General features: G+C 37.6%; 3 protein-coding genes across 8 annotated transcripts in view; all 3 read right to left on the bottom strand.

The window, feature by feature from the left end:
• Positions 1-2,753: 2,753 nt before the first annotated feature.
• On the bottom strand, positions 2,754-15,568 carry LOC112144276 (gastrula zinc finger protein XlCGF28.1). Of its 6 annotated transcripts, XM_024268740.2 has the most exons (6): positions 14,087-14,232; positions 12,552-12,722; positions 11,476-12,036; positions 8,922-9,110; positions 7,677-8,752; positions 2,754-3,124 (listed from the first exon to the last, which is right to left on the bottom strand). In XM_024268740.2, exons 1-5 carry the CDS (start codon positions 14,127-14,129, stop codon positions 7,680-7,682), a joined length of 2,037 nt encoding a protein of 678 aa, XP_024124508.1. In that variant the 5' UTR covers positions 14,130-14,232; the 3' UTR covers positions 2,754-3,124; positions 7,677-7,679. The 6 variants fall into 6 exon arrangements, with proteins under 6 accessions (XP_024124508.1, XP_024124506.1, XP_024124511.1 ...); XM_024268738.2 differs by lacking the exon at positions 2,754-3,124 and having other exon boundaries at positions 7,433-8,752; positions 14,087-15,568; XM_024268743.1 differs by lacking the exons at positions 2,754-3,124; positions 12,552-12,722; positions 14,087-14,232 and having other exon boundaries at positions 7,433-8,752; positions 11,476-11,579; positions 11,818-11,954.
• The window catches only part of LOC112144271 (zinc finger protein 345), a gene marked incomplete in the record, with an annotated part of 24,149 nt that continues 7,865 nt past the window's right edge, over positions 3,092-19,375 (bottom strand). The window contains 1 exon segment of the mRNA XM_024268730.2: positions 3,092-3,498. Within this exon segment, the coding sequence (XP_024124498.1) occupies positions 3,128-3,498 (371 nt within the window).
• LOC112144306 (zinc finger protein 2) lies at positions 14,809-18,855 on the bottom strand. Its single transcript, XM_024268791.1, has 3 exons — positions 18,707-18,855; positions 18,058-18,270; positions 14,809-16,940 (listed from the first exon to the last, which is right to left on the bottom strand). The coding sequence occupies exons 1-3, from the start codon at positions 18,747-18,749 to the stop codon at positions 15,565-15,567; spliced, it is 1,632 nt and encodes a 543-aa protein (XP_024124559.1). The 5' UTR covers positions 18,750-18,855; the 3' UTR covers positions 14,809-15,564.

The raw sequence follows: 19,375 nt of genomic DNA, 5'->3' as shown, positions 1-19,375 counted from the left end.
ATGAGATCATGACACATCAGGGGATTGAGTGTCGAAGGAGAAGAACTGTGGAAACTGATGAATAACATGCAAAGCCTTGACGGTATGGAATCAAGCACTACAGCCAATTTTTCACTAGCTATGGGAATGTTTTATCTCATTAGAAATTCTGAGTAATTATATAACAACCCAGGTTCTTTCAGTAATTGGCTGATCAAAAATCCAGTTGTTAAACCAGTCATGTAAAAACGGTGTTGTGGTTTTTTTAAGCAATTTTACTTACTCCAGATAAACTGCTCTGTGAAGACAAGTTGTGTTTGTAGATCAACACTCAAGCAACAAGAACCTGTTTATGAAAGTTTACACGTTTCAAAGGGATAACTGCAGCAAAGCAAAGGCTTAGGGCCACCTAAATTTGAAAATACAGAACGGGGAACGTTGAAAAACAGAAAGTTGCAAATAGATGTGGGGTTATTGAAATATTTCTTAATCCAGATTACTTTAAGTGTGCCAAGATCAATCAAATTTAAAAAACTTTTATCAGAGGAATTTAAAGCAACAGAATTTTTGTAGATACTGGGTTTTTTTCTCCATAAAAAGTTGTGTAACATCTCATTAACTGCATTACTGAATGTTTTATTAACAAGAGATCCTCTCTGCTGTTAAAAGCAGAGCTCTGCCTTCAGAGATAATCTCTTTGCAGAAAGTGGTTAAGGGTTTTTTTTGGGGGGGGGGGGGGGTCTATTAAGGAATATACATTTATCTTTCTTACTAAGAACAGGTTAGGATGGAGTTGTGAAGGATGATTCTGGTGATGAAGATGAAGAAAGTAATGACAAAGGTAGAGAAGAGGACAAATTAGGGGAAGCTGAAAAAGAAAGTATGTATCATGAATTTTAAGCAGGTTATGGGTGGTCAGGAGGTACTTCCAGATGACTGGATAACTACAGCTAATGTGATCAGGGAGACAGGTAGACGTCAACTTGACATTTCATCAGGATAGAAAGTTGATTGACTGATCAAGGATAGGGATGGTAATGTGGTGACAGGTGTCAGTGGTGTAAAGGAAAGATGGAAAGAATACTTTGAAGAGTTGATGAATGAAGAACATAGGAGAGAAGCCAGTGGAGTTTTTGACCGGGTTGTTCAACAGGATCTTAGGTGGTGACAAGACACCAAGAATTAGAGAGATGTTAAGATTTGTGGTAACTACAGAGGAATAAAGCTGATGAGCCATACAATGAAGGTGTGGGAAAGAGTAGTGGAAGCCAGACTAAGAGCAGAAGTGAACATTTGTGAGCAGCAGTATGGTTTCATGCCAAGAAAGAGCACTACAGATGCAACATTTGCTTTGAGGATGTTGATAGAGAAGTACAGAGAAGGTCAGAGAGAGCTCCACTGTGTCTTTGTAGATCTGGAGAAAGCTTATGACAGAGTGCCCAGAGAGGAACTATGGTATTGTATGAGGAAGTCTGGAGTGACAGAGAAGTATGTCCGAGCAGTGCAGGACATGTATGAGGGCTGTAAGACAGTGGTGAGGTGTGCTGTAGGGGTGACAGAGGAGTTCAAGGTGGAGGTGGGATTACATCAGGGATCAGCTCTGAGCCCCTTCCTGTTTGCAATGGTGATGGACAGACTGACGGATGAGGTTAGACAGGAATCACCATGGACTATGATGTTTGCAGATGATATTGTGATTTGTAGTGAGAGCAGGGAACAGGTGGAGGTGGAGTTAGAGAGGTGGAGGTTTGCCCTGGAAAGGAGAGGAATGAAGGTTAGCCGCAGTAAGACAGAGTACATGTGTGTGAATGAGAGGAACCAGAGTGGAAGAGTGAGGTTACAGGGAGAAGAGATAAAGAAGGTGGAGGAGTTTAAGTATTTAGGGTCAACAGTACAGAGTAATGGAGAGTGTGGAAAAGAAGTGAAGAGGAGAGTGCAAGCAGGTTAGAATGGGTGGAGAAAAGTGTCAGGTGTGATGTGTGACAGAAGAGTTTCAGCACAAATGAAAGGAAAGGTGTACAAGACTGTGGTGAGACCTAGAGACTTCAGCAAAAAGACAGGAAGCAGAGCTGGAGGTAGCAGAGATGAAGATGCTGAGGTTCTCTTTGGGAGTGACCAGGATGGATAGGATCAGGAATGAATACATCAGAGGGACAGCACATGTTAGAGGTTTTGGAGATAAGAGGCCAGACTGAGATGGTTTGGACACATCTAGAGAGAAAATGAATATATTGATTGAAGGATGCAGAGTCTAGAGCTGCCAGACAAGAGGGTCAGAGGAAGACCAAACAGGAGGTTTATGGAAGCAGTGAAGACATGAAGGTGGCTGGTGTTAGAGTGGAAGATGCTGAAGACAGAGTTAGGTGGCAGAATCTGATTTGCTGTGGTAAACTCTGAAGGGAAGAACTGACAGGAAAAGAGTTCTACAGAAAGACAAAAAAGATACACTCACAGGGAACCTTGCCTTACCCAACATTTAAAAATCTTAGAGATCTGCCCATTTCCAAATTCAGTTTGGCAGTTTCACATGCTAGACACCATTCCTGACTCAAACCTGTCTTGTATCCAGGCTGGGGACTGGCACTAGGAGACCCAGACTTGGGCCCCCTATTCCCTTTAAAAGATGTTAATTAATCATCTTTACTTAATATTTGATATAAAGGTTATTTAAAGATGATTCTGTTTTAAATAGATATTTGGTTTAATGCTCTATTTAAGTTGTTCTTTTGTTTTTCATAAAACTTAAGGAAAAAAACTTTACAACAAATAACATAGAAGTGGTACTTCTTTGTTATACTAGCTTTTATTCAAAAATGAATGAATTGTTTATTGTTAAGCCTTTTTTTTACAAGGAAACATACATTAGACATACTTTAGGCTTGAACAATTGGAACAGAATGAAGTAAAATAATTCTTATATAATCTGTTCCACATCACAGAGAACAATACATGAAAAGAATAAATACACTGAACACTTTGAGGGAAACTTTGAATGTGACCTTTCCTGTATGGGTGATCATGTGGGACAAACCACAAATATCACAAGTGGCTTTGTGTATATTTCACATGAAAACGTTTCCTCACCTGTGCGTTCCCTCATCTATTTTGATAGAAACTTTTTTTTAATATTTTACAAGTATGAGGCCTCTCACGCGTGTGACTTTTTCATATGAACTGATAGTTTACTACTTTGAGTATAACTTCTTCCACATATTTTACAAATATAAGGCCTCTCTCCTGTGTGACCTCTCATGTGGACAATTAAATAACTGCTTTGAGCATAACTTTTCCCACATGTTTGACACGTATAGGGCCTCTCACCTGTGTGAACTCTCATGTGGACTTTCAAGTGAATACTTTTAATGAAACGCTTTTCACATATTTCACAAGAAAAAGGCCTCTCACCTGTGTGAGTTCTCATGTGGACATTTAATTGACAAATTTGGGCAAAACTTTTTTCACAAACTTCACAAGTAAAAGGCTTCTCACCTGTGTGAGTTCTCATGTGGACTTTTAATTGAGCAGTTGTAGTAAAACTTTTTTCACACACTTCACACGTAAAAAGCCTTTCACCTGTGTGAGTTCTCATGTGGACTTTAAAGTGACTACTATTGATGTAAGTTTTTTGACATACTTCACAGGTATAAGGCCTTGCACCTGTGTGAGTTCTGAGGTGGACTTGTAATTGACATCTTCTAATGAAACCTTTTTCACATAGTGGACAAGTAAAAGGCCTCTCACCTGTGTGAGTTCTCATGTGATGAAGCAAACTCTCTGCGTGACAAAAGGTTTTCTTACAAATTTCACATAAAGGCCTCTCACGAGTGTGGATTCTCATGTGAACACTTAAATTGCGACGTCGAGTAAAAACTTTTCCACATGTTCCACACCAATGTAAGCTCTCATTTGAAGGAGGGTTCAGCTGGACAGTCACAGCATCACTGTTTTTGATCGGAGTGTTTTCTTCTAGAACTGGACTCTCACTTGGTTCTGTTTCAGAGTCCATCTTTTCCTGATCACGCTCAGTGACCATAAAAGCATCATTCTCCTGCTTCAGTTCAAGCTGCTCTCCTTCCTCAATGACGTAGACCTCTTCCCACTCTTCTTTGATCTCTGGAAGCTCTGGTTCCTCTTCACCCAGACTGGAGCTCCTCTCTTGCTTCCAGAGAAGCTGCTGCTCATCATCCGTCTCCTCTTTATAAATGTGTTTCTCTGAGGGGTCTGCAGGAACAAAGATTCAGGAGAAAACTATAAGTTATAAGGACTCTCTTCCACTTGAGCAGGCAATAAGCAGATCCCCACCTCCCTTGCTATTGTGCACCCAATTCATCCCCTGGAGGCTGCACAAAGCCACAGTGGTTAACGCTTTTACCTCACAGGGAGAAGACCCCAGTTCAAGTCCCAACTGGGACCTTTTCATGTGGAGCTAGGATGTCTCCAGGCCATCAGATTCCTCCCATAATCCAAAAATATGCTTCATAGGTTAATTGATTACTTTAAATTGGCCCTAGGTGTGACTTTGAAGTGCTTTGTTTGTAATTGGATGGCCCTCGGGTCTTCAGTAATCACAGAAGCAGCTTGTTAAAAACTTTTAGAGCTTCTTTAATATTACATTTGCTGATTGACTGTGGCTCTGACTGTGCAGTTTGTTCGAAAACAGTTGCTCTCACATGAATTTACACAAACGTGAAAAAGACAGAGTTGCTCCTATAAAGAAAAACTAGAATGTATTTGCACAGAACTTTTCTCAAACATTACATAACCACATTCAAATTATTTACTGTACCTCTGATACTGTTTTCTCAGCCAAAATTGGCTTTAATTTATCAAAGTAACTATTCGCTTGTACTTTTCAAAATAAGTGCAGCCAGTGTTGAACTTCTTTCTTGGCCACTGAGACTGGAGGAAGGGTTAGGATCATGGTTAGGGTCGGGGTTAAATACACCAAAAGGTTCCTGAGTGGTTTGCAGATTGTCTGCAGCTCACCGCTCCACCGGGGATGGGTCAACTGCATTAAAAATATTTACACACCTAGGTGTGCGACAGTTAAAGTTTAACTTTAATTTTAAATGCATGCGACCAACAACACTATTTAGCCTTGGAAACACTTAAAATATATGCGGGCAATCCAGCGATGTACATCTTGGCCACATACATTACGTGTGGTCAACATGAATGTTCATCAGTTTTTGTACTTGTATAAAATAACGGCAACCCTAATTTTATTGTCTGCTTTAATTTAAAAATACTCTCTTGAAAAAGAAATCCAACAAAATGTCAACTTTAATCTCCATAACTCATCTAAAATATCAATATAAATTAATCTAAGAAAATATTAGGAATTAAATGTCCTCACCTACTATTGTAGTTTTTGTTTTTTGTTGATATTCAGCAGAGGATGAAACTCACCTTCAAACTGGATTACATATAGTTCATCACTTTCAGATTTGATCTCCTGCTTCAGTAACAGCTGTTCTTCCTCCTGGCTGCTGCAGAGTTCCTCCTCCTCCTCTTCCTCTTTGATCTGTGGAGAATCTGGATGCTCCTGGTCCAGAAAGGTTCTCTCCTCCTCATCCTCATCCTTAAAGACACGCAGCAGTGGAAAATCTGTGAGAAGAAACAACATCAAAACAGATCATTTTAAAAAGATGCAACTTATTTACAACAAGAACCTTAAAAACATGTGATTATTCATTTCAGGTAACAATAAAGGAAGCAGCTATTTGTTTGGTAATTAGTAAGAAAACGTTTTTAGATTTGATTACAGAGACAAACTAAAAAACAAACAAACCTACAAGTCCATCATCGTTTTACTCATAAAATTATGACTGGTAACCCTAGGAAGCTTCATTCAACTACAACACCCTTAACTACAGTTTAAAAAAGAGCACTTCATCAAATTTCTGGTTCGTGAGTCTGCAACGTCAAACATCGGATTATGTTCTGATTTATTGGACATTTTAAGTAACATACCGGCTGCGTAATTTGGTTCTCCATTTTTAAAGACATCCATCACTTTAAATTCATATTTGAATGTCGATTACAACGAAAATTATGGATTTTTTTTCCTGACAAAAGACACCAGCAATTAAGACTCATTTGACAAAAACCGGAAACCACGACTTTTTCCAGAAATGACATTACACCGCCCCCTACCGGCACGGAGTGTAAATAACAACAACAACCAATGCGAACATTTATTTCGTTCTTAATTTTTTTTTAATCTTTTTTAGAAAATATGTTGCACTAATTTCCCTCATATAAAAGAAAAATACAAAAATATTTTAAACAGTTGCAAAAAAAAATCAATGTTTTACGAGAGTGTTATTAACAAAATATAGACCATCTCAAGATTAATTTACCCAACATATGATGAGGCTATCCCTGACATTAAGGAAATTAATAAAATGCATTATTATTTTATATGTACTAATAAACACTTAATTTAAAAAATTATACTGTTAGACCAAATGAGGAAGGATGCATATCATTGACTTTGACATGATGAATGACATGATTAAATTGCAATGGCTAAAAAATGTAAATAAACAGTCATACAATCTGCTTCGCTATTCTGATGCATCTTTTATAAAAAGTAGTGGTTATTCCATATTCCATAAAAATGTAATCTCGATCTGATTAAATTACCAATCCAACTATCAAAAGTTAATGAAATATTGCTTGGAAAATGATCCATACTCATAACTTCAGTCCACACTCCACACAATTTTGGAACAGGTTTTTCCTCACCAAAGAAAATCTACCTTTCAAAAAGTTGAGGTTACTTAGACAGTTTTGTGTTTTCCATGGAAAGTCTCACTTTTATTTACCAAATGAGTTGTACAATACATAGAAAATATAATCAAGACATTGACATGGTTAGAAATAATGATGTTTATTTGAAATAATAAATATTTTCCTCAAATTTTGCTTTCTTCAAAGAACCCTCTATTTGCACCGATTACAGCATTGCTTGGCATTCTAGTTTGAGGTAGTCTGGAGAAATTTGACGCCACTCTTCTAGAAGCCCATCTCACATGTTAGATTGTCTAGATGGGCACTTCTTGCATACCATACAGTAAAGCTGCTCCCACAACAGCTCAATGGGTTCTAGCAAGATCTGGTGACTGCGCTGGCCACTCCATCACAGATAGAATACCAGCTGCCTGCTTCTTCTCTAACTAGTCCTTGCACAATCTGGAGGTGCACTTTGAGTTATTGTCCTGGTGCAGGATAGAATTGGCTTGTGTCGTCCACAGGGTACAGCACAGCATTGCAAAATGGAGTGGAGTCTTCTTTACCCTAAACAGCACCAAAGCATCCCCAGACCATCACATTACCCCCTCTTTGGTTGACAAATGGTATCAGGCACTGTTGAAACATCTTTTAAATTCTTCTGCATTTCTCTCCTTTACTTTTAATTAAACGTAAACAAAAAAACCATTACAACAGATGGCTTGTTTCCTTGTTATGCTATCTTTTATTAAGAAAAAAGGAACACATCACAGGGAACAACAAAAGACGGAAAAAATACAGCTTTGAGGGAAAGTTTTGAATGCCTGTGTGGGTGCTCATGTGGGATAAACCACAAATATCACAGAAGGTTTTGTGTATATTTCATGGAAAAATGTTTCTCACTTGTACAAGCTCTCATGTTGGCTTTTAATTTAGTATTTTATATCTTACAAGTATGAGGCCTCTCACGCGTGTGACTTTTTCATATGAACTGATAGTTTACTACTTTGAGTATAACTTCTTCCACATATTTTACAAATATAAGGCCTCTCTCCTGTGTGACCTCTCATGTGGACAATTAAATAACTGCTTTGAGCATAACTTTTCCCACATGTTTGACACGTATAGGGCCTCTCACCTGTGTGAACTCTCATGTGGACTTTCAAGTGAATACTTTTAGTGAAACGCTTTTCACATATTTCACAAGAAAAAGGCCTCTCACCTGTGTGAGTTCTCATGTGGACATTTAAATGACTAATATGAGCAAAACTTTTTTCACAAACTTCACAAGTAAAAGGCTTCTCACCTGTGTGAGTTCTCATGTGGACTTTTAATTGAGCAGTTGTAGTAAAACTTTTTTCACACACTTCACAGGTAAAAAGCCTTTCACCTGTGTGAGTTCTCATGTGGACTTTAAAGCAACTACTGCTGATGTAAGTTTTTTGACATACTTCACAGGTATAAGGCCTTGCACCTGTGTGAGTTCTGAGGTGGACTTGTAATTGACATCTTCTAATGAAACCTTTTTCACATAGTGGACAAGTAAAAGGCCTCTCACCTGTGTGAGTTCTCATGTGATGAAGCAAACTCTCTGCGTGACAAAAGGTTTTCTTACAAATTTCACATAAAGGCCTCTCACGAGTGTGGATTCTCATGTGAACACTTAAATTACGACGTCGAGTAAAAACTTTTCCACATGTTCCACACCAATGTAAGCTCTCATTTGAAGAAGGGTTCAGCTGGACAGTCACAGCATCACTGTTTTTGATCTGATTATTTTTTTCTAGAACTGCACTCTCACTTGGTTCTGTTTCAGAGTCCATCTTTTCCTGATCATGCTCAGTGAGCATAAAAGCATCGTTCTCCTGCTTCAGTTCAAGCTGCTCTCCTTCCTCAATAATGTAGACCTCTTCCCACTCCTCTTTGATCTCTGGAAGCTCTGGCTCCTCTTCACCCAGACTGGACCTCCTCTCCTGTTTCCAGAGAAGCTGCTGCTCATCATCCGTCTCCTCTTTATAAATGTGTTTCTCTGAGGGGTCTGCAGGAACAAAGATTCAGGAGAAAACTAGTATAAACATTGGAAAAATTAGATATAAGGACTGGTGGCTGGGAGACCTGTTTCGAGGGAAAATATTCTCATCTTCTATGGTAGTTTTCAATTTTTTCTTTTTTTTTTTTGTTGATATTCAGCAAAGGATGAAACTCACCTTCAAACTGGATTACATAGAGTTCATCCCTTTCAGATTTGATCTCCTGCTTCAGTAACAGGTGCTCTTCCTCCTGGCTGCTGGAAAGTTCCTCCTCCTCTTCCTCTTTGATCTGTGGAGGCTCTGGCTGATCCTGATCCAGAAAGGATCTCTCCTCCTCATCCTCAGGGACATGCAGCTGTGGAACATCTGTGAGAAGAAACAATAAAATAGAAGCAAATGATTTACAAAAATAACTTTTTTTTTTCAAATATGATTATTTAGTTAAATCAATAAACATGGCAGCACCTGTTTGTTTGATAATTACTAACAAAACGTTTTCAGATTTTAAAACTTTGTAAGCTCAATTATTCAGAAGAGACAATCATACAGATTTGCCAATTTATTACCCCTAAAATGAATGATTGGTGTCTGGAGAGACAGAAATGGACTGCTGATTATCACTGGATCATTCTTTCATATTCAGCACTAAACACCCTTAATCACATTTTTCTCTAATTGAACAATACATTGAAATAACTGAACGCTTGGTAAAAATACAATACAAAACATAATAGTACACCAGTACAATGAAAAGTAGCACAACTCAAAAATACCCTTAACTCGTTTAAATTTGAGCCATTTAAATCTCTGTTCGCTGCTTCATTATAGCCTTAAATCGTGAGTCAGCGAGTCAAAGATCACATGTTGTTGTCATCTATCGAGCATTTGGAGTGACATACCGACTGTGTAATTTGGTTCTCCATATTTGAGGATTTCCATCAGTGTAAACAACAAAAAAGGTGGATTTCTTTCTGACAAAAGAAACTAGGGTAAAACCGGAAACTGGGACTTTTTGCAGACTAGAGATTACACCGCCCCCTAGCGATACGGATGATAAAAAAAAATAAGTCATCTGAACAATCATTTAGTTCTGTATTTCTACCTTTTTAGAATCGATTGAGCACTAATATGACAGATAAAAACAAAAAGGTTTTAAACAGTTGAAGAATTAAGGAAATTAATAAAAATTCAGTACGTTTTTGTACGGAATAATAAATATAACTTAATTAGAAAAAAAATATTTAACCGAACGAGGATGGGTGAATGTCATTTACTTTGAGGTCATGAAAAACACTACAATCTGCTTCACTATTCTAATGCTTCAGAGGGTAGGGGATATTGACTTTCTATTAAAACAGGATTCAATTCTGCTTAAACTACCAATTAAACTATAAGAATGACTTTTATTGCTGCAGAGCATATATAGTTTATAGTCTGTTAAACCTTTTTTATATTTATGACTGTCGAAAAAAAATGTAATATTTTGTGTGTAAATCAACTTAGAGATGAGTAACTTTTTTCTCATGTGAAAAATACACCCTTCTTTGCACTCTAAAAAATGTGCTCATAACTTGGATGCTATGCTGTTGACATAGACAAAACTTTTGTTTTCCTCTGGCTTGAAGCATTATTTGAGTTATTGTGATTGACAGTTTTACACATGCTTATTTAAAGCCTTTAAAAACAGCAGACCATAATGATGTTTATGTTTTATTTTTAGCTAATTTACAGCTTGGTTCCACCAAGTGAAATGTAAGCATATTTAAAGAGCATTTTCAATCTTCATCAGCAGTTTATTATAGCTCTGTTTATTACATATTTTTAAAAACATGCATGAAACTTTTAATCATAAATTTTAAAAAAAGAAAATACTTTTGTACTTTCAGTACAATACTTGAATGCAGAAGTCTTACACAATTCAACTAATAGCCAAAAAATCTCCATATGAGAAATGTATTTTCCATTTTTATGAATACTGATAAATGTCTCTACTATGTAGAAAATATTTATAACTTTTATAAAAACACAGTGCTGTTTCAACATTTTGCTTCATTCCTGGAGATTGCACGAAAATACATTTTATCTATAGTATAAAACTATGGTTTCTCAGCTTTGTGAACTTTCATATGAGCAGTCAAAGCACCACCTTCGTCAAAACATATCCCACATAATTTACAACAACAAATCTTCTCATTTGTGTGATTCTTCATGTGGACGGTTAAAGAAGAGGATGCAAAAAAACTTTTTCCACACGTTTTACAAGAGTGCCGCCTTTCACCTGTGTGGGTGCTCATGTGGTAGGCTAAACCATAAGCATGGCGGAAAGCTTTTTGGCATACTTCACAAGAAAAAGGCTTCTCACCTGTATGAGTTCTCATGTGCTGTGTCAAACTGTAAGCATGACGGAAAGCTTTTCGGCATATTTGACAGGTAAAGGGCTTCTCACCTGTGTGGGTCCTCATGTGGTCTGTCAGGTTACTATTTCGAATGAAATTCTTTCCACATATTTCACAAGAGTAAGGCCTTTCATTAGTGTGAGTCCTTAAATGTGTGTTCAAACCTTGAGCATAACTAAAAGCTTTTTCACAAATTTCACAAGAAAATGGCTTTTCACCTGTGTGAGTTCTTGTATGGACAGTCAAATCGCTCCTTTGAATAAAACTTTTGCCACATGTTTCACATGAAAAAGGCCTCTCACCTGTGTGTATTTTCATATGAGTCATCAATTTACCTCGGCCCATAAAAACTTTTCCACACACTTTGCAGAAATGTGACCTCTTGTCCGAAGGAGTGTCGAGCTGGATGGTCACAGCATCACCTTGATCCAGTCTGTTTCTGCAGGGTTCACAAAGGCCTAGAGTCACTCCAGAGTGGATTACATCAAGTTGCTTCACTTGAGAGTGATTCAGATATGATTGAGTGAAGGTTTTTCCACAAACTGAACATTTCAGAACATCCAAGACTTCCTCTATATCTATTTGACAGTGATTCTCTAATGTTGAAGAGTTGCCTAAATGCTCAAAGTGATGGCTGTTTCTGATCGGAGTGTTTTCTTCCAGATCTGGACTCTCACTTGGTTTGTAGTCCATCCTTTCCTGATCATGCTCTGTGACTGTAAAAGCATCAGTCTCCTGCTTCTGTTCAAGCAGTTCTCCTCCCTCACTGATGAAGTACTCCTGCTGCTCCGCTTTGATGTGTTGAAGCTCTGGTTCCTCCTCATCCAGATTGGAGCTCCTCTCCTGCTTCCAGAGAAGCTGCTCATCATCCGTCTCCTCCTTACAAATGTGTTTCTCTGAGGAACAAAGAGTCAGGAGAAAACTAGTAAAACATGTGAAAGATTAAACCAGACAGACCCCATTTCCTAACGGACAAAAAACATGAATCAGTGTAATTCTATAATTACAGCATTTGTTCATATTCTCCACAGTTTATTTACACAGTCATGTGAGAAAGTAAGAACAGTTCCTTTAAACCAAAAACAGACTGAACAGAACTCTTCTTGTCAACACATAGTCAAACATTTACACAACAACCACATTTTCATCTCTAATTCTACTTGATACAGCAGCCTGATTTCAGATCCTGGTGTTTTTCACTTCATATGTTATTCCTATGATAACTTGCGAATATCAATAAATAAATGAACACTACAATGTAATACTGATGAAACAGGAAACCAACATTGTGATTAAATAATTCATAAAATCGTTTACATTGACAGCATCTTATTTTTGTGTTAACCCAAAACAAAATTTGTTTTAAGAATTAGTTAGTTTCTCTGTGACGTTTAAAGAGGATGTGGCTCACCTTCTACCTGGATTATAAATATTTTGTCTGGCTTGATATCCTGCTCTTCTTCTTCTGGGTTGCTGCGAAGTTCCTCCTCTTCCTCTTTATTTATTGAAGGTTCTAGTTCCTCCTGTATGGAGCTCCTTTCCTTAACTTCATTCTTCTTGCATACATGCAGCTGTGGAACATCTGTGGGAAGAAACAACAGAAGTACAAATGGAAAACTTATGATTGAAGAAGTAACAATGATATATTTTGGAGTCCTGCTCCAATTATATTTGATCTTTTTTTAATACAATCCCACTGGTCTATTAATTACAAATATGCAATTTTTTAGCCAAAATCAAAAAATCTGTCATTTTCTAAGACATAGTTTCTGCAGAGCGGCAGCAGTTAATCAGAAATTTCCTTCCGAGTTGAGGGCAGGATTACTGGCAGGGTAATAAGGCTGAACTCATTAAGCCTTTGTTTATATTCTCTCCCGTTAGCTTACAGCTCCTGATTCACAACGATTTGAATAAAGAAATGATCAGAAACACAATTTTATCTAATCACATACATGCCCTCAAAAAATGAGAAAAATGTTGCAAGAACATTTTAAAAACACAATTTTCATTGGAGTGGGTCTTTAATTGGATTAATAAAGTTGACATGTTTTGAACTTTTTTCTTAATTTAACATATTTACTCATATAAAACCAGTAAAATTTGTATTTTTTTTATTATGAGGTCCCTATGTGTTGCTGCTGTACTGTAAAAACTATTTGACTACTGAGATGAATGAATATCTTAAAATCAGTTATTGCCTGGATCTCATCAGATGTGCTTTTCTGAAAAAGACTCAGTTTCCCTTATAGCAAGATCAAATAAAAAAGCACTTGTTTCAACCAGCCGGTTTTCCCCCATACATAGCAAAAGGCAGAGAAACCAGAGAGTTCTTCATAGTCAGAAAGCAGAAGGAGCCTGTCACATGGAGAAACAGGTGGTCTCAGTCTAAACTTTAGGATGTATACAAAATGCACTTTTAGAGAAAGTAAATTACTCAGTGTCATGTGGTCTCCACTGTATTATTATTATTATTATTATTATTATTATTATTGTTATTATTATAGTGAAAGGGGGGTTAGGCGAAGAAGAAAAAGTTAGAAGATCCTTGTTTTGTTTGGGAACTGGACTGTGCTGACAGTAGGAGCAGAGCTCTCGGAACCTAAACTACTCACTCAAGAGCTCAATAATAAAATCACATGACAGAGGGAAAACATAAAGACCATAGATTGTGTGTAAATGAACAGAGGAACGACACAAATACAATTATGAACATAAGTTTATTTTCATGATGACTACAACCATCACCCTCAGCTTAATTTATTATAATCATAATTTTAAAATCCTCTTCAGATCTAAAATATAGTTTTCCCCCCCAAAACGTAATAATTTAAAATTCAAATACACTCCAGTTTACGTTATGTTGTATGTTATCATCGTTATGCCTTTGGTCACAGCTCGTGAATGTAGGTATTTAAGTATCATTTAGACTCTAAATGAATAACATACCAAGTCTGCAGAAATCGGATTCTTGATTTCCAAAAATATCCATAGGTATAGCATCTGGTCAAAGTCTATTTACAGGAGAATGATGAACATCTATTCGGCACCTAGATACATAAACAAACAGCTTAATCCGGAAGATAACGACTTGTGGAGTTAAACAGAAGACTGCCCCCTACTGGTGTGGAGTGTAAATAGTAAAGCAGTTCACAATTTTTGCAAGGATTTTTACTTTTCTCTGCTTACACCTTAGTGTATGTTCCATTATATACATGTTAGAAAGTAAAAAGATAAAAAATATTTTAACAGCACAATTTTCTGCACTAAAGCTTCAAATTTAGTTTGTTTTTTAAATCCCCGTATGATAAATACTGCTATGCACCTTTCAAAGGTGGAATCATAACTTATATAAGTAATTCTGACAGGTTCACCTTAAACGTGAATATCAATTTTCATATTTTAACTTTCACTTGTCTCTCATTCTTCTGCTTTCAAGAGGGTTGAACCCTGCTATACAGTTAAATGAGTAAAAACTTAACTTTGCCTCCCTCTTGTGATAAAGTTAGATACGTGCTCAACTTCGATTTTATTTATTTAAATCAAAAAGACAAGTTTTCAAGCAGATCTATGTGGCAAGTAACATCAGAATCAGAATATAGAAAAAAAGTATACACTTCAAGTGAAATATGCTCTTTTGTGTTTGTAGTGTATCAAAAACATCTAAAACAAAATGTGCAAGATTTTTATTATCAGAAATACGTTTCCAGTCCAAAACAAACAGTTAATTTTTTTTGTCCACCTAATACAACTGTTTTAGTTTCATGTTAAAATTGAAATGAATTGAAGACGCTTTAACATCACAAAGGCTGTGTATTATGACTTGCAAATAAGAAAGAAAAATGCCATTCTTTAAAATAGAAGAATCCTAAATTCTTGGTTTTCCAATCAAATCTAGAATTTTTTTCATGAAGCCCATATTAATAAATGTACACACACAAAAAAGACTTTAAATGAAAGCCAAAAAATGGTGAGGATGTTCACAGAATTCAGGCACCTTTATGAACTCTATGTTTGCGAGGGTGGCGACCTGTTCATGGGGGACCTGGCTTTGTCCAACAGTAGCCTGGTTAGACTGACAGGCCGGTAGCCCCCAAAAGGGAAACTGTGTTAAGAAAATGGATAGATGGGTGATTATATTCTCATTTGCAGATGCAAAACTAAAGCTAAACTTTAGTTTAAAAAATGTCTGAACCTTGATACATGTTTAATGGTAAATCTCAAATTTGTTAATGTTTTGTCTCAAGACATTAGGGGAGATGTTAACACACAAAAGCAGCAAATAGTACTACTGTTTTTCTTTAAAAACACAAAATTCTCACACAAATCAAAATCAATAAACATATTCATTTTGTGTTTTATGTGTAATTGTCAACTGTATAGAGAATATACATTAAAACTGCTTTTCCTTGGAAAAAAAGTTGATTTCATTTGTGTGATTTCATGTGGTCTGTCAAAGCAGTCCTTTGATTAAAGCCTTTTTTACATACTTTACAGTAATGCAGCCTCTCAATTGTGTGAGACTCCATGTGAATGTTTAAACTGCAAGCGTGGCTGAAAGCCTTTTTGCATATTTCACAAGAGAAGGGCTTCTCACCTGTGTGAGTTCTCTTGTGGACTTTCAAATAACTCTTTAGGCTGAATGATTTTCCACAAATATCACAGGAAAAAGGCCTCTCACCCGTGTGTGTCCTCATGTGCACGGTCAAACTCTGGCCGTGGCTGAAGCTTTTTCCGCATTTCTCACAGGAAAAAGGCTTTTCACCTGTGTGTGTTCTCATGTGTATGGTTAGTCTGGAAGATGCACTGAAACCCTTTCCGCATATCTCGCAGGAAAAAGGCTTTTCACCCGTGTGCGTTCTCATGTGGACTGTTAACGAAGAAGAATCATAGAAACTTTTTCCACAGGTTTCACATGAAAAAGGCCTCTCACCTGTGTGAGTCCTCATGTGCTTAGTCAGAATGTAAGCGTAGCTGTACGTTTTTTGGCATATTTCACAAGAAAAAGGCTTTTCAGTTGTGTGAATGGTCATATGAACAGCCAGATATCTGCTTTGATTGAACCCTTTCCCACATATTTTGCAGGAAAACAGCCTCTCGACTGTGTGAGTCTTCATGTGTTTGGTCATGCCGTAACTGTCCCGAAAGTCTTTACCACATATTTCACAGGAATAGGGCCTCTCGCCGGTGTGACTCCTGTTATGGACAGTCAGCTTGTAGGAGGCAGAGAAGGACTTTCCACATGTTTTGCAGCAATAAGGCCTCTCACCTGTGTGTGTTCTCCTATGCACAGCCATGTAGCAACTCTGACTAAAACTTTTTCCGCACGTATCACAAACGTAGGGCTTCTCGCCTGTGTGCGTTCTCTTGTGGACAGTTAACGTTGACGATTCCAGGAACCTTTTTCCACATGTATCACACGAGTAGGGCTTCTCACCTGTGTGTATTCTCATGTGAGTTATCAAACTGCGACGTTGAGCAAAGACTTTTCCACATGTGTCGCAGGAATGTGAGCTCTCATGTGAAGGACTGTCCAGGATGACTGTCACAAAATCACTGTCTCGGATCGGAACTGGGCTCTCACATGGTTCTGATTTGAAGTCCATCTTTTCCTGATCATACCCAGTAACCATGGAGGCATCAGTCTCCTGCTTCAGTTCCAACTGCTCCTTGTCCCCACTGATACAAAGCTCTTCCTGCTCCTCTTTAATCTGCAGAAGCTCTGGTTCCTCCTCACTGAAGCTCCTTTCCTCGACTTCCTCCTCCTCTTCTTGCTGAATGCGTAAACAAAGTTGTGGAGCATCTGTGAAAAATGACAACAGAAGAATAAGTTAAATACTTGAAGTGAGAAAAGGGAAACAAAGTATTTTATTAAAAACACACACACACACTGGCCTCAAACCTGTGGTCTGATTGATATTTTTACAACCCAGAGGACAGAGATTCATGTTAAAAGTCTGAAGGGACAGATGAGTTGGCAGCTCTCTAAATAGTTTAAAATGCACTTAACAAAGCATTGGAAATAAAACATGAAGAATAACCATATGTATGGTACAGTTAACACCTGAATGAGAATGACAAGAATTTGAACTTATTTGAGTTCTGTTTGATTACAGGTGGAGCCTAACTTACCTGATCGGACTTAAGGAGGTTTGGGAGGTCAAAGTTTAAATGACAGACAAAAGAAATGGAACTGCTGTGATATAAGAGGGGGAAATGGGACTTACTTTTTATGTCGAGTCATTCTATCTTTACCCCCCTGTATATTTTTAAAGTCCCTGTGACAATTTTTTATTAAAAAAATGTTACCAGTAGTGCTTTAATTATGATTATGATGCTTTTAATCAAAATACCACAACCTAAATGTCTTAAAAAGCCATTTTTCAAGTTGATCGGAAGCCTTCCTCTGCAAAATCTCCTCTGAGGGGGCGTGGCCTCAATAAAAGCATGTGATGCCCGCTGGCCCCCACCCCGGATGTTTGATTGGCAGATTCTCCTGAACTGCTTTCAGTGGAAGGGGTGTGCACGTGGAACGTGGTTAGCGACTGTAGTTGCCCTAGAAACGTGGATTTAGACAGACTCTGACCAATCACTCTCGTCTGGCTTCAAGATGGCGACGTCCGTATCTCGGAAAAACGGTTACTGAATTGGAATCATTTCGCTGGAGCCAGAGGTAAGGCATTTTCTATGGGTGATGTTGCCTCGGTTTGTCCAGGTCTCTATATACACTAACTGAGCTTAAAAACTGATCCTTCCTGAGTACTTTCACTACAGGGGCTCATTGTCTTTAACTTAAGATGGAAACATGAGGGATTTCTCTGTCAGTTAGAATTTACATATCTGTTCTGTCCAGCTTTACCACAGACATCTTGATCATATTTTACATCCAGTTTGTTGAACCGCCTCTTCCTTGAACTCACCGTCCTCAGATGCTTCTTCACTTTCGGTCTTGAACTCCACCTTCACAACATCCTCTTGATTCGGGAGCAGCTCCTCTTCGTCCTGATCGCTGAACACTTCCTCTTTGATCTGTGGAGATTCTGGATCTGCTTGGTCCAGACTGGAGTGTCTCTCCTGGCGACAGTGCTGCCATTCATCCTCATCCTCCTCACAGGCATGTTGTCGTTGAGCATCTAGAAGCAAAAACCGCAGAAAAACAAAGATCTCTTTTCAAAACAGAAAAAGACTGAAACATACCAAAACTGTATTTGTCAACATTTTTGATTTCGCAGAAACAACCTTACAGATTTTAGAACCTGAATGTTTTTTTCTCATTAAAAAAATAAATAGATAAAACGAAGAGGACATAATTCATTGAAAAGCGTTGCGCGCACACACAAATCATGTAATTACATTTTTAAAAGTCTTCAAATGTTCTGTTTTTTTCCACGAATCCTTACTTTTTTATTGATAAGTGCTATTTTTCATAATTGGTTTGTTATATTTGATTTTTTTCCGCTTTATCAAACCTTTTGTTTGCTATTCTTCATTATTATAAGGGAGCTCAATAGTTCAGTAGATGTGTAGTTATTTCGCGATGCATTAATTTTATAATAAAATAACATATACCGATTCTTTGGGAGTTCGGTCGTTGCTTCCTGGAGATTTCCATAAGATTGCAAGTTATCCGAGGATACTTTCATTAAAAACTGGAAATATTTCCGCAGACACAGCTAAACCATGAGCTAAAAGGCTAGCTTCAAAACCGGAAATAAAAAAAACAAACATTTGAACTGCGACTTGAATCTCCTACTGCCACCTAGCGGCATGGAGTATAAGGAAATAGTTCAGTGTTGACAGTTTGAAGAAGCAGTGATGATTAGTAGGTATTATTACAATAATTTGTAATTATTGGAGTATAAATTGTGTTGCTTTTTGCTTTCAGAAAGCTCCACAAAAACATGTTCATGCTTGTATTATCTGCTTAAGACAAAGGTGCTGTCAAAACAAGACAGGGTTCATTTCCTGCACCTGTTGAGCTCTTTCAGCACCTCCACATGGATTATATCAGCAATACTGCCTTGTAATGTATGTTTCTCCAGAAAATGGACAGAAATACATTTAACAGCTGGTGCATCTGGAGAATCCACCCTCAGAACCCAGATGGATGCAAGGTTTTTTTGGCCATTCCAACACCAATCACAGTCTGCATCACAGAGAGGCTGCTTGGAGTCACATGAGCCACTGCGAACTCATGAGACACCTCAGTGAACTGAATAAACGCACTGCTGACTATAT

Source organism: Oryzias melastigma, linkage group LG17 (assembly GCF_002922805.2).
Source record: "Oryzias melastigma strain HK-1 linkage group LG17, ASM292280v2, whole genome shotgun sequence".
NCBI lineage: Eukaryota > Metazoa > Chordata > Actinopteri > Beloniformes > Adrianichthyidae > Oryzias > Oryzias melastigma.
The sequence above is the reverse complement of the archived record's forward strand: the minus strand, read 5'-3'. Positions and strand labels throughout refer to the sequence as shown.

Coding starts and splice junctions, on each gene's coding strand:
- LOC112144276 (XM_024268738.2), bottom strand. CDS start 14,129: ATGGATATTTTTGGAAATCAAGAATCCGATTTCTGCAGACTTG. Junction 12,723..14,086: donor ATCCGATTTCTGCAGACTTG/GTATGTTATTCA, acceptor TTCTTCCCACAG/ATGTTCCACAGCTGCATGTA. Junction 8,753..8,921: donor CTATGTAATCCAGTTTGAAG/GTGAGTTTCATC, acceptor TTGTTCCTGCAG/ACCCCTCAGAGAAACACATT.
- LOC112144306 (XM_024268791.1), bottom strand. CDS start 18,749: ATGGAAATCTCCAGGAAGCAACGACCGAACTCCCAAAGAATCG. Junction 18,271..18,706: donor ACCGAACTCCCAAAGAATCG/GTATATGTTATT, acceptor TTTTGCTTCTAG/ATGCTCAACGACAACATGCC. Junction 16,941..18,057: donor TGAAGAAGCATCTGAGGACG/GTGAGTTCAAGG, acceptor CATTTTTCACAG/ATGCTCCACAACTTTGTTTA.